Source organism: Trichoderma evansii (genome assembly GCF_050947405.1).
Source record: "Trichoderma evansii strain SZMC 28006 chromosome Unknown GGI43scaffold_6, whole genome shotgun sequence".
Classification (NCBI taxonomy): domain Eukaryota; kingdom Fungi; phylum Ascomycota; class Sordariomycetes; order Hypocreales; family Hypocreaceae; genus Trichoderma; species Trichoderma evansii.
The window spans coordinates 249,604-263,562 of NW_028145200.1; the positions used below are offsets into that span (position 1 = coordinate 249,604).

The following is a 13,959-nucleotide window of genomic DNA, read 5'->3' on the forward strand; positions in this document are numbered from 1 at the left end:
TGTGCTCCGTAGCTCGTACGAAGTACGTACTTGCTTGCTTGAACAGCCATATACAATACGGCAAGGGCTAGCTTTGCCGGGCCGTGGTTCTCTTGGCTCTCTTGGCTGTCTCGCTGCTGGCCAATCTCGTTGCTCGCCGTCCCTCCTCGCAGCCAAGCATCTCTCTTTCCCAGGTAGACATTGCAAGTCAGTCAGCCACTCGGACAGTCGCGGGCTTCACACATTCGCACATGTAGCAAGCCTGAAGGCAAGTTGCAGGCCAGTCGCAGGCACTTGCACCTGCACGCGTGATGGAGTAGCATTGAGTTTGGGAAGGAGGTGCGGATGGGGCTCTATTGACCGGCTTCCTCCTGGCTTCTGCTACTCGTCTGTACAAGCAAGACTGGTATTTATACAGAGCCTTGCACACGGCAGCTACAGGCCGCTGTGTACTGCGCCTGTCCCTGCCTGGGTTGGGTTGCTCCCAGTGCTTCCCTGCTCCCGTCCCTGTTCCCGTTCTTGCCCTGTCCCTTCAATCCTACTGCTACTCTGCTAGTCGTGGCTACAGCCAGTTAATGCCTGCAAAGCGTCTGCTCCATACAGGCGGCCCGCGGCCTTGAACTACGGCTAGACTGGCAAAAAACCCGCCAAAACCCGCCATGGAAACAAGGCTTTGAGCGATTCAAGCCATGCAACTCGAGCCATCAGCCACTCGAATCGCTTTGCCTCTAGTCTCGTCTTGCATCGCATCACATCGCCTTGCATCGTCGCGTATTTGCCTTTGCATCGCCTTGCATCGCCTTTCCAAGGTTGTGCCTAGCTCTTCTCGCCTTGTCCATCTACTGGTGCTTGCTGCTGGAGAGCTCCGCTTTACCGCCTGTCTTTGCCTGTATCGGTTGGTCATGTTGATTTTCAGCTACTTACGCTACGTCCAGAACCAGAAGCTTACTGGAGGAAAAGACAGCTCGTCTTGTCTGGCGGCCGGCTTCAGCTCAGCCCAGCTCAGCTCAGCTCACTTCAAGGTTTTTTGCTGATGAATAGCGCCGCCGCCGCCGCCACTCGCTTGGTCAATACGCAGCATTACATACACCAATCCGCTCTGCTTATCCACCCGAGCCCACGATGGCCTCACGCGCCGGATCCAATAGCCAGGTACGGACCCCGTCGACGACGAGGGATGGATCTGTTTTCGGTTCTTTTGGCCCCATCCTCGCCAATCCCACGCCCCCGGGATCCCTAGCCTCATGCTTGCACCTATCCGCTTTGCATTGCGACGGACCACCACCACTGTAATGCTACATACCGCATGCATAACAGCCGACGAGCACACTCGCGCAGAGCCCGCCATGTACGAGGCATGTACCAAGTGGTATTAGTAGTATTACTCGTACATGCCCTTACATGGACAAGGCCTCGTACGGCCCCCCGTTTTGGTTTCTTGTGCTTTGGCTGGCGAGTAATCCTACTTTGCAAGTCGCATTGCGACTGCTGCTAGGCGTGGTACTTGCAACCGCCGCGACCTTACACTGCTTATACGATACAGATATGCGCATTGCCTTGTACCTGGCCTGCTCGGTATGACCACCGTCCTGCGCATATCCACATCCTAGGCCTCTCTCTCTTGTGCTTCTCTCACGCGCACCCATCCTCTTTATCCCACTCATCCATCCCTCCAATCCATCCATCCATCCATCCATCCTACCAAGACCCCCCTAGCATCTGCCACGCCGCATATGGCGTCTCCCCAACAACGTGCTCCGTCCACCTACATGACGCTGCGCCCGACCTCCGGCCTTGTCGCACCCCTTACATCCTTAAAGAGACGGGGAGACCCTGCGGCTGTCCTCTTAGCTTCTTGGACCTCCGCGTGATTCGAGTCTTTTTGGTGATAGTGTCTCTTAACTGTATGAGACTCGAGAGTCGTGATCCGACATCCGGCTTGTACACTTCTTCTCTCCCTTTTTCTATTCTTGCTCTTCGCCCATATCATACGTACGCATACGCATACGCATACGCATACACAGACGCACGCGTACAGACATACATACGTACATATCTATATATCTATATCTATATATATATATATATATACAGCATTTCACTTGTGCTGTAGACAATCCGGTTCGCAATGATACCGATTCATTCGCTCCCCAGCGCTGCCGACGGCGAGGCTGATGACCCGTCCAGTTTTGACGATGACCACTCGTCCGCCGTCTCAGGCTTTACTCGTCTACCCGCAGAGCTTCGTCTCAAGATATGGTCTTGCTCGGTGGAGCCGCGTATCGTCATACTGGACGATCTTGTCCACAAGCCAAATTCGTATCCTATCCCTGTTGTCACTCGCTTGAACGCGGAGGCTCGAATTGAGACTAGAGAAGGCTACGAGCCTGTAGGCCGCGGATCTCATATTCACTTTGCCAGAGACATTCTGGTCTGTGACCCCAACATAGCTGACCAGAGCTCCAACACTCCCCTGGAAGAGCTGGCCCCGCTAGTCGAGAGGCTCGCCTTTTGGGATTGCTTCCCTGACGATGGGCGTATCGAGGAGCCGGGCCACTATTCAGCCTATTTAGAAAGGTGGTACCCCCAGGAGAGGCCTGGAAAGGTCGAATTTGACAAGTTTTGGTTTCCAAATCTGAAAGACTTGTGGATCATCAAGGTTGGCGAGGTGGACAGGTCTTGGATGATTGGCGTGGACCAAAACCTTCCGTACGACGTACGACTTAGGAAAACGGCACGGCAATTTCGCTACTGGATAGATGAAAACATCGTGGAGATTGCCCCCTTGGACTTGGATGAGCCGGAAACTAAAGCTGTCTTGCGGGAAGGACGATGTGGCAAGGAAGATTGTCAATCGCTGAACCATGGCCGGTCTAAAATGGTCTCCAAAGTCATCTTCATGGACGGCAGGTATCGCAAGATGGAGAGCTCAGAGGGCTGGCAGCGCATCCTACCATGGTCTACCAAAGTCACTCAAGCTACAGAGAAAGACACGTCAGAAAATCGAATGAGATGGATTATTGTTGAGAGGATATTAACCTTTTCTCTGAGATGGGAGGGCCCTGATGACGAAGTAACGATTTCAGCTCGACGAAAAACGCCGGAGATGCCAGCACGACGGGTAATCTATGAAACGAGATAAAGGGGACAAATTATCCCTTCTTACTCGAATACTTTGATGGCCTACACATATATACATGGCAGCATTTCTATCAGTTTTCATAGGCATCTGTCATTTTCACAACCCAGCCTGGAGTTAAACCGGATTATTGGAATTTACGCGCTCAGCAGATATTGATTTGATTTTGATCAATACGGTCGATGGAATCAAACGTATTAAGTGTTTACCCAAGAGCACGAAAGTTTTAACAGATATGTCGCAAATATCGCGATGCGATTGTCAAAGGCATACGAATAATTGAGCAAAGTGAGAGGTGCCAAGCAGATATATACGATTTCAATGGGCCATCACTATATCAGCAAAAGATGTCAAGAAATATCATTTCTCAAGCTCACTCATTTCAACTGCTCGCTTTAATATGGATTGGTCCAAGCTACCTACCAAAGAACTCAACCATACGGACATTATCCACTCAGATCTATTGATTAGGACGACCAGCATTTGGCTACACTGCCATCGCTTAAATGAAAGCGGATTATAGGAACAGGCGCTTGATACTATATTCTGCTAGAAATTAACGAGGAAACGGTAATTCGGCCGATTCAACCTAGCACCTGCTTCTCCAAGCTCGATTAGCACTCGCAATTTTGTTTCATCCAGCCATGATACTCAAGATAACGCGACGTGTTTCAGTAGACAGAGGGACAGGAATGCGAAGGTACTTATGATTTCCTCATACACTTGCCTCTCAATTTCTCTACTTTTCTACCTTTTCTCTCTCTTTATGCTCTATTCTTGTTCTTTCTTTGCTTTTGTTTCTTTCTTTTTGTTTTTGCCATTTTGTCTTAAAATCGGAGTATATGGATTCGGATGGAAACAAGATTGCTCATTTATTGAAGGGAATTATACGATTTCCTTTTAGAGAAGCGTAGAAGTCGCATGGACGGCACAAGATCAAACATGGAGAAACTGGCAGACTAATAAGCCCTTCACAGGGATGAATGTACGAGGTTGACGAGTTAATGGTAAACGAAGGAAATGCTTCATGAAGTTACATCTTCGCTTATATATACATATATACACATAATTGTACGTGTCGAAATCATCTCCTTATTCAAATCCCAGCGAATGGTGGATCAATGATCATGATTATTTAATATAAACTATGCAATTTTGCTTGTCAGCTTGGCTGGAAGCTAGCTTCATTTGGTATATATCTACGTCATGCAGGGCTATTTAAATACAAAAGCTATGATTACGACTGCTTACAATATCTTCCTAGTTGGCTGCCTTGAGAAGTTCAGTTCTCTATCGTTTGACATTATTGAGAAGAGGCTCCCCTCTATCCCACCTCCCGAGATTCTCCAAGATGATGTCTGCTATACGCTGAGTTAAGCGCGAAGACTGCCAGCTGATATGCGGTGTGATGAAGACATTCGGAGCCTTCCACAACGGATGATCCTTGGGCAGAGGCTCTGGGTCCGTGACATCCAGAGCGGCACCACGCACGAGGCCGGTCTCCAGAGCTTCGATCAGAGCAGGAGTGTCGACGATGGGGCCTCGCGCAACGTTGATGAGGAAGGGCTTCTTCTTGCTGAGGATCTTGAATTGCTCGGCCCCGATGCATCCCCTGGTCTCGGGAGTCATAGGAAGACTGAGGAGCACGATATCCAGGTCCTGACTGAGGAAGTGGTTGACGGCTTCGGGCCCAGAGCCAGAAAACCATTTCGCGGGGATGAGGCCATCTGGGTCACTAGTTCCTGGGACGTGGTATTCCGCGAGCTTCTTGGACTCTGGGGTGGGCCTAGGACTGAATGTCTGGACGTAGATTTCCATGCCGAGGGCTTGGGCGGTACGGGCGACTTGTCGGCCGATGGTGCCGTATCCCATAATACCCCTGGATATCAATTAATACGTGAATATGATGAAAGACAAAATAAGAGGCAGGGGAGAGGAGAGGAGGAGGTGCTTGGGAAACATACATTCGAAGACCAGGAGAGTCGGTAGTTGAGCCAGCCAGGTTTAACCTCATATCCCAGTCTCCATGGTCCTGTTGTGCCATGAAAGTCCTGAAGTTGTGTGCATGGGCGAGCCATGCGCCAATCGCCCATTCAGCAATTTGAACTCTGTACAGTGAAAAGTAATTATTAGCCATACTGGTACTTTTTTTCATTTTAACGAAAAGAAAAATGAAAATGAAGACACTTACGAATGAGCTCCGCTTGTATTGGCAAACGTTATGTTCTTGTTCAGATACGACTCATGCCCAATCCAAAGATCGCTGCCCGCAGATGCCAGCTGGACGAATTTGATATTCTTCATTCTTGCCGGGCTGGGCGGCGGCATCACGCACATCATGGTGACGCCATCCCAGACTTCGTCGGACAGCTCGTCGGAGTTTGTCATGCGGTGGTTCACGACGGGGGCGAGTTCATAGTGGACGCGCAGCTGGGGGAAGCGCTCTTTGACGGCGGTGAAGAAGGAGTCGGGGAGGGGCATGGGGATGTGGAGGAGGAATTTGTCGTCTGCTGTTATGCGCCCCATGATTGCTTGGTTCGATTTGATTTGATTTTGTTTATTTTGTTTCGGGATAAGAAGAATAAAATAATGTTGGCGGGGACTGGTGAGAGAAATGCAATTGAGTGAATGGGGCGAGTGAGAGGGAACAAGATAGCTGCTGTGCTCCTATATAAGAGGACTTTCTGTTTAGTTGAAGTAAAGACGAGAGAGCATTGGTTGTGCTGCCATATACGGAGCTTCCCGCTGTCACCGAGCCTCACCTGTATAAGACCTAGCAAACTCTAAGTAAATCCTTACAAGGAGTTAAGATTTCAAATCCCGGTCAAGGATAGGATGCTATTAGATGAGAAGATGAGATGAGATGAGCTTAAAAAGAAGAAGAGGAAAAGACGGCTACTTGAGTAAGAGTATATACGCGCTTTTATCACCACTGATTAGTATTCCTTCAATCCCCAGTCATGCATCTGCCGACTCGTTCTCCTCTTTGCTAATCCATGCCGAAGCATACGCATACGCATACGCTTCGCTTCCACAATACGGGCTCAGCGCCACACGGAAGTTGTTCCCGACTAAAAATTTAACCCAGTTCATGCCGGACATGTTTTTAATGTGTGGGGGGACTTCATGCTTAAGGATATACGTAGTGTGTTATTTTTATCTCTTGTCAAAAACAGTAGTACAAGGCGCTATTTTGGGGGTCCATCGTTATCTGGCGAGGATATGTGACAAATTCGTTACAGATATGCAGGATCTGGCGTGTAAAAGTAGTTGCTTTTCTCGAGGGCCCACCCATAAACTCCGAATGTCCGTCACATGTGGTTTTTTGAAAAGAAAGGGAAGCCATGTAATACGCCGAACGAATGCTAGTATAATACCTAGGTAACTAGGTAGTAAGCGCGAGGCGGGTAGGTATAACATGTCATAATGTGGTGGCTTTGGGCTGGCTGTAGGATTTGAAGCCACCCGGGTTTAACCAATAAAACACAACTGGGTATATGGAAACTCTAAAAATGGCGAGACAGCTCTCTGGCTTTTACTTGAGCCTGTAAGATCTTAGGGCTGAGCTGTTTTTTTCTCCCTTTCTCAAGACTAGAGCTCCTGTGAGATTTTAAACAAGGTCCTAGTCTATCATAGTTGTGGGTTAGCAATCCTCGGGTTTAACTGCCTCTAATCTCTGTTGGCTGTGCTTCGTACCTCGGAATACTAGTAGTATTTAACCCACAAACGACGTACGAAAAGTAACGTCACTAACCCCATGCAGCCGACTGCATTTGATACCGCCTTTTCTTTTAACTCCGAGGTGCCATGTATTAGAAAATACTATGTGTGATTCATGCTTGATGTCCAGTAACAGTCCTGCATTGAGTATACGATTATACGGCGAGATAGCGCTGTAGTACTAAGGGGTTGATAGCGGAAACTCACGGCGCGGGTATCGTTCCGCGGTTTCGGGCTCTCGGTGAGGTCTACCAGCCGTAGAACCAATTGCCTGACTCGGCATATGCCTTATTATATCACATCGAGAAGCACAAGTCAGAAACAGCAATGACAAATGGGTGACCCATAAGCAAGGGAGCATTTAGATCGATCCAATCTCGATTCCTCTCTCCTATTCCGGAAGACATCTACCAAAGTGGGAACTGCAGAATTGGTTGCACTAAATTAGCCACCCAGTTGGAATTATAGATATGCAAGTTTTATATTACATCAATTGTAGCTTCGAACCATTAGTCGCCTAAATCAAGATGGCAAAGAGCCATCATACCCATTGCGGTATGCATATCCGCATCCATCACATTACAGCATCTTCAATTCCCCCTCTTCCCATTTCGCCTTTGGCTCGACGCCCGTGACCATGCACCTGTCGGCGTCTTGAAGCGTACAAAGCTCAGTCCTGGAGTCGTCGCGCCCTGAGCCCTGCTCGGCACGTTCTTTCCGACCCGTTCCCAATCACCATTGGAGTCATCCCTGTGATTATTGATGTTGCTCTTCTTCTCATACCTGTACTCTTCATCGTTGTCTCCCAACGCCGGGCCCGGTAACATCGATAACTTGGACTGTGACTGTGACTTCATCACGGCGCCTCGAAGAGCAGCCCATGATTCCACCTGGCCGCTGGACGCTTGTTCGACGCAGTTGCATTCATCTCCAGCAGGGCAAAACATCTCACCCGCGGCATGCCACTCTGCGAGGCAATCTTCGTGACTCGCGCACCCACATGTCAGACACGGTGGGAAGAGGGCATCCACAGGTTCTAAGCAGTATACGCAGCGGAGCTGGCTCTGGATGCGCCGGCAGCGGTCACAGTTACCCACGGCTCCGCCAACTTTAGAATCCGTAGAAGTGTATCTTAAGGGGTCTAACTGAGTCTCATGGACGCGGCAGATTCCCGTCACGTCCAAGCCGCGACCCGATGCGACCAGAATTTGCAGCTGATCCTTTTTGCCCATGATGATAGGCGATGACCCTGTCTTGAGATGGTTTGTAGTCCCACTTGCACCATCTTGGAGCGTAAATGAGTCGTGGAAACTTCCTTCTGCTCCAGTAAAAGGCGATTCATCCTTCAAGACATTGAATTTCATGACTTCAAGTCGAGCAAGGGGCTGTCGCCACATTTGGAGCATCTCTGCATATGCGTAGCGGTAGTTGGCATAAACGTTGGCGCGGCTTGGCTCCAGTAGAGGCTCACTTAGCCAGCCATCGTCATCGAATATCGTCTGGTCTTCCACAAATACAGAGACGCTCACTGGCGCGAGAGACAAAGTATCATCTCGACGGTACTCGTCGTCTGATACAGAATTCCTACCTCCACTGGAGTCTCCTACAGGATAGGATGGCCCGGCGCTGGCATATCCAGTACGTGGAGTTAGAGTGTTCAAAATCATCTCTGCAGGGCTGGGCTTCTTCCTTAGTTGTCCTGCAGGTGGCGACGATGAGCTGGCCCCAGTGAATGACCGCGAAAAGTTGGTTGAAAAGGCTGAACTAAGTCCAGTGCTGACTCTCGAAAGAGGTCGGTTAGAGGGAGACCGCGATAACATCGTTGGGGGGGGGTCTGCATCGGCAGTCAGAGGTCTTGCTTTTGGCGGTGGTGTCTCTCCGCAGGAATACGAGTTTGTTCCAGGCTCGCCCGTCCATGTCATTCCATCGTCCGACGCGTGTGAGCCAGCATAAGGTAGAGGTGTGTGAAGAGTGCCGGGCGTAGTCACATTCGAATGCGGTATGCCACGGCCATAGATATTCCACATGGTAGCATCTGTAGGGAAGTAGTCTAGGGAGAACGATGGTGCCTTGAGAGGGAGTGGTGTTTCTTGGGATGGAAGCTGTGATTCCACGTAGGCAACGCTATCATCTGTCGAAGACTCGCTGAAGATGCACGAAAGCATCGCCAACATTTGTATGTCAGCAATCTTTTCAAAATAGTTGAAAAGTTCTTGAATAAAATCCTTGGCCAGCGGATGCCGACCCCATTTCACCCGACCTAACAAAGCATTGTCCCCAACTGGGGTGATGCTCTGCTCATCATCGATGGCGCGAGTCTTGGATACAGTGTCCCGGGCAATGACAAGGATAGAGGCTCGTCTCTGGTTACTAGCCAGAACTTCAAGCGGTATCCCCTTCTTCAATAGCAGGGCCAAGTACTGCCATACACTCATCAGATCAGGATACCCATATTTCTCTGCAACTCTTGCGTTATGTTCGCAAACATCTGCTCCGTCACCAAAGATGGCATACTCCTGAGCAAATTCCCGTTTGGAAGGCAGATCCGGCCGCAGATCATGGATAGAGACTGCGTTTCGAGGCCGACCAATCCGCCGGCGGCTTGTCCCAGTACCTGTACCGGTGCCTATTCCAGTTCCAGTTCCACCACCACTAGATCGGATAGATCGATCCTCACTCCAAGCTTTCCTGAGATGTCGGCTTGAATGATACCACAGGCTCATTTTATTTATTGATGTAGACTCAGAGTCACTCGACGAAGAAGATGATTCGCCTGATTCATCAGAGTCTGATTGATCGTCCGTAGCGGATGCCTCCTCAGTAGTATACTTGTATCGCGGAGGTGGATCATGGGATAAGCGACCAAAGCCAGCAAAGAACGGCTGGTCTAATCTCGGACGATCTTTATTCACGTCTGCAGATGTTTGGAACAAAACACGTGCCTTTTCTTCCTTTGTAGGGAAAAAGCAAATAAGTCGTCCATCATGCGAGAATCGAGCGCCGCAGGTTAAAGGAGGCGGTGGAACTATAGTACGAGCCGGAATTGCAATTGCAGTGTCTGCTTCAGCAGGAGGCAATTCCTGAGACATAGATGCCGATCCGCCTGCTGGAATATCCTCTTCTTCGTCCGTAGAACTATCGTCGGCAAGCCCGTCAAGATCATCATCTAAATCACGAACGTTTTTGAAGAAGGTAGTGCTAGACTCGAGATCGACTTCACCCAGCAGATAGGTAAAAATTACTTCTAGGCAATTTTGTTTCCTTCGAAGGAATTGATCTGCAAGCTCGTGTAGCTCTCGGTCAAGTCGCTTATGCATTTCCTCTTGCATGAATGAGCTTCTCTCAATAGTGAATTTCGGCGCCTTGTGCTTTGGATACTCCGCAGGTATATCGATTTTCACCTTGATAAAGATGTTTTCTCCATTTTTCCCCCAAGGACCATTGAGCGAGGCGTTTAGCGTCAGGTTATCCATATCGATATTATCCCATTTGACCTTCGGAATCTGTGTACTAACACGCAAGAGCTCTTCTTGAATCGTATCAGGCTCGCCCCATTGGTCATCGGGATAGCCGTGGCCCATAATGCCGGAGTCCTTGGACATTAGCCGTCTAGGACCATCCATTAGGCCTTTTCTCTTCGTTATACTAATACCCTTCATCCATCCAATTTGAGCTTGACTTGGGTCCAGTCTCTTGCCCAGTATATTTTTGGCTTTCATTGATGGCCCGCGCCACGCTGGCCTCATCTGACGGGCGCCGAAAGGAGCAGAAGATCGTGCGGCAGCTGTAAGGGCGCTTTGCTTGTGCTGCAGGCCACCTGTACTAGTCTTTGAATCTTTCATTGTGCTCGCTCGTTTATCAATTGTAGAGGCATCATCAACTGTCCGGAACGTTTTGTATGTCGCCCCTTTCCGAGTAAGGCTGATTCCGTCTGAGGCCGGAGACCCCTTTTTGTATCCCACCGCCGTGAATATGCTGGGGTCAATGCAATGAAGCCTCAGCTCGTTATCCGTACCCCATGTTACAAGTTGGAATTCTCGCTCGTCAAGGTTATCTTCTGTGACCCCACCTCGAGTTCTCCAGAGGAACTCTTTTGCCTGATGATCTCCATGGCCAGGAAACACAGCAACTGGCTTCCGTGACGCTTCAATGCTCTCGTCTTTTGACCACAATCGGTCATATAAATACAAGTCGCCAGGTTCATTCTGCGGCATGGCAAGGAGGCCATAGCCAAAAGGTGTATGGCGGGCTCTCCAAACCGGGTATTCAGTATGAATAACGTGTTCCAGTTCATCACCGTCATTGCTATAATCCCAAAACTTGATGCTCTGGTCCAACGAACATGTAACAAGGCCGGTCTTGTTGCCTCGATTCCAATCTAATCCATAAATCTTCGACGTGTGCGCGGTGATTGACTTTACGGGCTCAGAAACCTTTCGCTCATCCCAAATCCGCAACCAACGATCATGCGACGAAGCGAGGATGTGAGGGTCTCGGCGGTTATACTTGACTTGTGTAGCTCCGGCAAAAAAGTCGCAAAAAGTAAGCACTGGTTGACGAGGCCGACGGAGATCCCACCAGTGCACATAGCCATCTACAGAGCAGGTTGCAAGAAGATCGGGATGATGGGCAGAAAAATTGACATCTGTGATGGCTCTTGTGTGGCCCTGAAGGGAGTGCTCGATTGCTCCGGTGTTTGAATCATCTCTGAGATTGAGATTCCATACCAATGCGCGATGATTTGCAGTCGAAACGACCCAATAATCTCGGGCAGTGAATGGAGACCATTGCACATCTACAACCAGCCATGGCTGGCCAGAACCTCGCAGACGCCGTGGCGGGCTGTATGGTGAGTCCAAGTCAATAATTGCAAGTCCTTCAGGTCTAAAAGAAGCTGTTAGCGGTCATTACAGAACGCTTCGACGCGTTGCCAACTCACGATGCCAGAGCAATATCTCTGCCTGAAGGCGAAATTGTAGCAGAACCGACAACGCCTTCAACGTGGATCGAGCCATCGGACTCAAAGCTCTCGCTATCATACGCCGACTTCACGATTCGGCCCTTCTTGGGCGAATCTACGGGCTTGTCAAATGTCGGCATCGTCCTTGATATCTCCTAAAGATTGGCTGTGTCTCTCATGTCGCGGCTCATTTGCGAGCCTTGGTGGCGGTGTTTATCCAAGCTGAAGTGACAGTCGTGCAGCTGCCGGCAGCTATGCGCAGCTCTCATTACCCATCCGACGACATAAGAGCGATATGAGATACCAGTCTGGCTACAGGGGGTCCAATACGATGATTCTGGCTGGGCGTCGTCAGATGATGTGAAAATGGTGGTTGACTTTCGATGGGATGCGCGCCAAGCTGAGAGCTAGGGAGGTCAGTGACGGCCAAGTACACTGTAAGTCACTGAGCTAGGAATTTAGTCTACGTCAGTACCTAGGCTAAACTTGGACAGCGCTGTAGAGGACCTATCAAGGTTCTGGATCACCCTTCCACGCAGCCTGAAACGCTAAGCCATGTGCACTACAGCACTGTCTAGAACACAATAAACTCGCTCCGTACCTTGATCAACGTAGATTGGAGAAAACATCTAATCCAGTATAACAAGTAGATCTAAAACGAACAGCTCATTCAGGTAAATATTTGCTGTACAACCACCAGTTGTGAAAGAAAGGGATAAATATCGACAAATTAAAATTTTGTCTATAAATTTTCATACTCGTTCTGCCTTGCTGTTTGCCGCACTCTTATCGCAAACAGCCCCTCGGCCTGCCTGGAGTCTTTCCAGTGTCGCATGCCCCGCCTTATATTTCCTCCCTGCAACATTCTCAGTCATCACGTTCTCTTCTTAGACCTACCTAAACTAACGACTGCAACGTTATCAGCTGGTGTTGTCGGCGCAGACCTCCAGACTACCGCTCTCTTTATTTCCATCATTTTCTCCTACCAAACTGTATCGTTTCTCAAGACAGCAAAAACTACGTCAAGATGGCCCTCCCAAAGCGCATCATAAAGGAAACAGAACGCCTTATGGCCGAGCCGTGCGCCCCTCCATCCAGCTGCCTCTCGCCATCCTGGTCTTACCCGAGTCGCTGACGTCTTTCCTTTGTGTAGAGTCCCTGGAATCAGTGCTGTCCCTCACGAAGATAACCTGCGGTACTTTGACGTCGAGATCCACGGCCCCGCATCCTCACCATACGAAGGTACATAGACGGTTTCCAAAGACGTCGCAAGCAGAAGCAACGGTATTGACAGGATACACAGGCGGCATTTTCAAACTGGAGCTCTTCCTCCCAGACGACTATCCCATGACTCCCCCGAAGATTCGATTCCTCACCAAGATCTTTCACCCGAACGTTGACAAGTTGGGTCGTATTTGTCTAGACGTGCTGAAGAGTACGTTGTTGAATGCGAGTCCGTTGAAGTTGAAATGCCCTAGTACTCATACGTCATTACAGATAACTGGTCGCCCGCACTGCAGATTCGAACGATCCTGCTTTCCATCCAAGCCCTTCTCGGTGCTCCCAACCCCGATGATCCTCTCGCTCCCGACGTCGCTAAGAGCTGGAAAGAAGACGAAGCTGCAGCCATCGCGACGGCAAAGGACTGGACCCAGAAGTATGCAAAGGCATAGATAAGGATAGAAAAAAGAAAAACGAAAAGTAAGAAAGAAAAAAAAAGAGATATATACGTGTCGAAGACTTGCAATAAGACTCGGGCATACGTAAACAGGGATTTTTTTTACTTCCGGTGTATGAGCATTATTACGGGAGGAGTTGAGAGATTATTATGGCTTGATTTCGCATATTTCTAGAAGGTTCATATTTATTTGAAGAAGAGTATAAATAAGTTATACTGGCAGCGGTTCCCTAGTGTAGATTTCTTTGGTATTGTAAATGACCTCACGGACAAGATAGTGTCACCGGGCCAATATATCATTCCATCACGTTGGCTGTCAGAAATTTCATTATTATAACCTATCTCACTCATACACTCATGCGAAGCTCCCCCGCCATTTTAAATCTATCGCCGCCTCGAGGTTTATTTTTATATCTTCCTGGTTCCCCTCTTCTTGTGCACAGGTACATAAAGGGACGCAGGAAATGGACAATTAGCAGAAAC

The 13,959-nt window shown here is 49.2% G+C and overlaps 5 protein-coding genes across 5 annotated transcripts; 3 read left to right on the top strand and 2 right to left on the bottom strand.

Annotated features, from left to right (window-relative positions):
* Positions 1 to 290: 290 nt before the first annotated feature.
* GGI43DRAFT_327009 (uncharacterized protein) lies at positions 291 to 1,298 on the top strand. The gene is made up of 2 exons (XM_083201925.1): positions 291 to 874; positions 940 to 1,298. The coding sequence occupies exons 1-2, from the start codon at positions 669 to 671 to the stop codon at positions 1,217 to 1,219; spliced, it is 486 nt and encodes a 161-aa protein (XP_083061970.1). The 5' UTR covers positions 291 to 668; the 3' UTR covers positions 1,220 to 1,298.
* Positions 1,299 to 2,107: 809 nt separating this feature from the next.
* On the top strand, positions 2,108 to 3,121 carry GGI43DRAFT_421837 (2EXR domain-containing protein; the record flags this gene model as incomplete). The annotated part of the gene is made up of 1 exon (XM_083208021.1): positions 2,108 to 3,121. The coding sequence occupies one exon, from the start codon at positions 2,108 to 2,110 to the stop codon at positions 3,119 to 3,121; it is 1,014 nt and encodes a 337-aa protein (XP_083061971.1).
* A 1,147-nt stretch (positions 3,122 to 4,268) lies between these two features.
* GGI43DRAFT_327080 (D-isomer specific 2-hydroxyacid dehydrogenase family protein) lies at positions 4,269 to 5,771 on the bottom strand. The gene is made up of 3 exons (XM_083201926.1): positions 5,310 to 5,771; positions 5,083 to 5,226; positions 4,269 to 4,997 (listed from the first exon to the last, which is right to left on the bottom strand). Exons 1-3 carry the CDS (start codon positions 5,642 to 5,644, stop codon positions 4,409 to 4,411), a joined length of 1,068 nt encoding a protein of 355 aa, XP_083061972.1. The 5' UTR covers positions 5,645 to 5,771; the 3' UTR covers positions 4,269 to 4,408.
* Positions 5,772 to 7,336: 1,565 nt separating this feature from the next.
* Positions 7,337 to 12,254, bottom strand: GGI43DRAFT_327290 (uncharacterized protein). Its single transcript, XM_083201928.1, has 2 exons — positions 11,778 to 12,254; positions 7,337 to 11,722 (listed from the first exon to the last, which is right to left on the bottom strand). The coding sequence occupies exons 1-2, from the start codon at positions 11,936 to 11,938 to the stop codon at positions 7,429 to 7,431; spliced, it is 4,455 nt and encodes a 1,484-aa protein (XP_083061973.1). The 5' UTR covers positions 11,939 to 12,254; the 3' UTR covers positions 7,337 to 7,428.
* Positions 12,255 to 12,825: 571 nt separating this feature from the next.
* GGI43DRAFT_421840 (E2 ubiquitin-conjugating protein UBC13) lies at positions 12,826 to 13,471 on the top strand (the record flags this gene model as incomplete). Its single annotated transcript, XM_083208022.1, has 4 exons — positions 12,826 to 12,878; positions 12,952 to 13,040; positions 13,102 to 13,233; positions 13,296 to 13,471. 4 exons carry the CDS (start codon positions 12,826 to 12,828, stop codon positions 13,469 to 13,471), a joined length of 450 nt encoding a protein of 149 aa, XP_083061974.1.
* Positions 13,472 to 13,959: the final 488 nt, after the last annotated feature.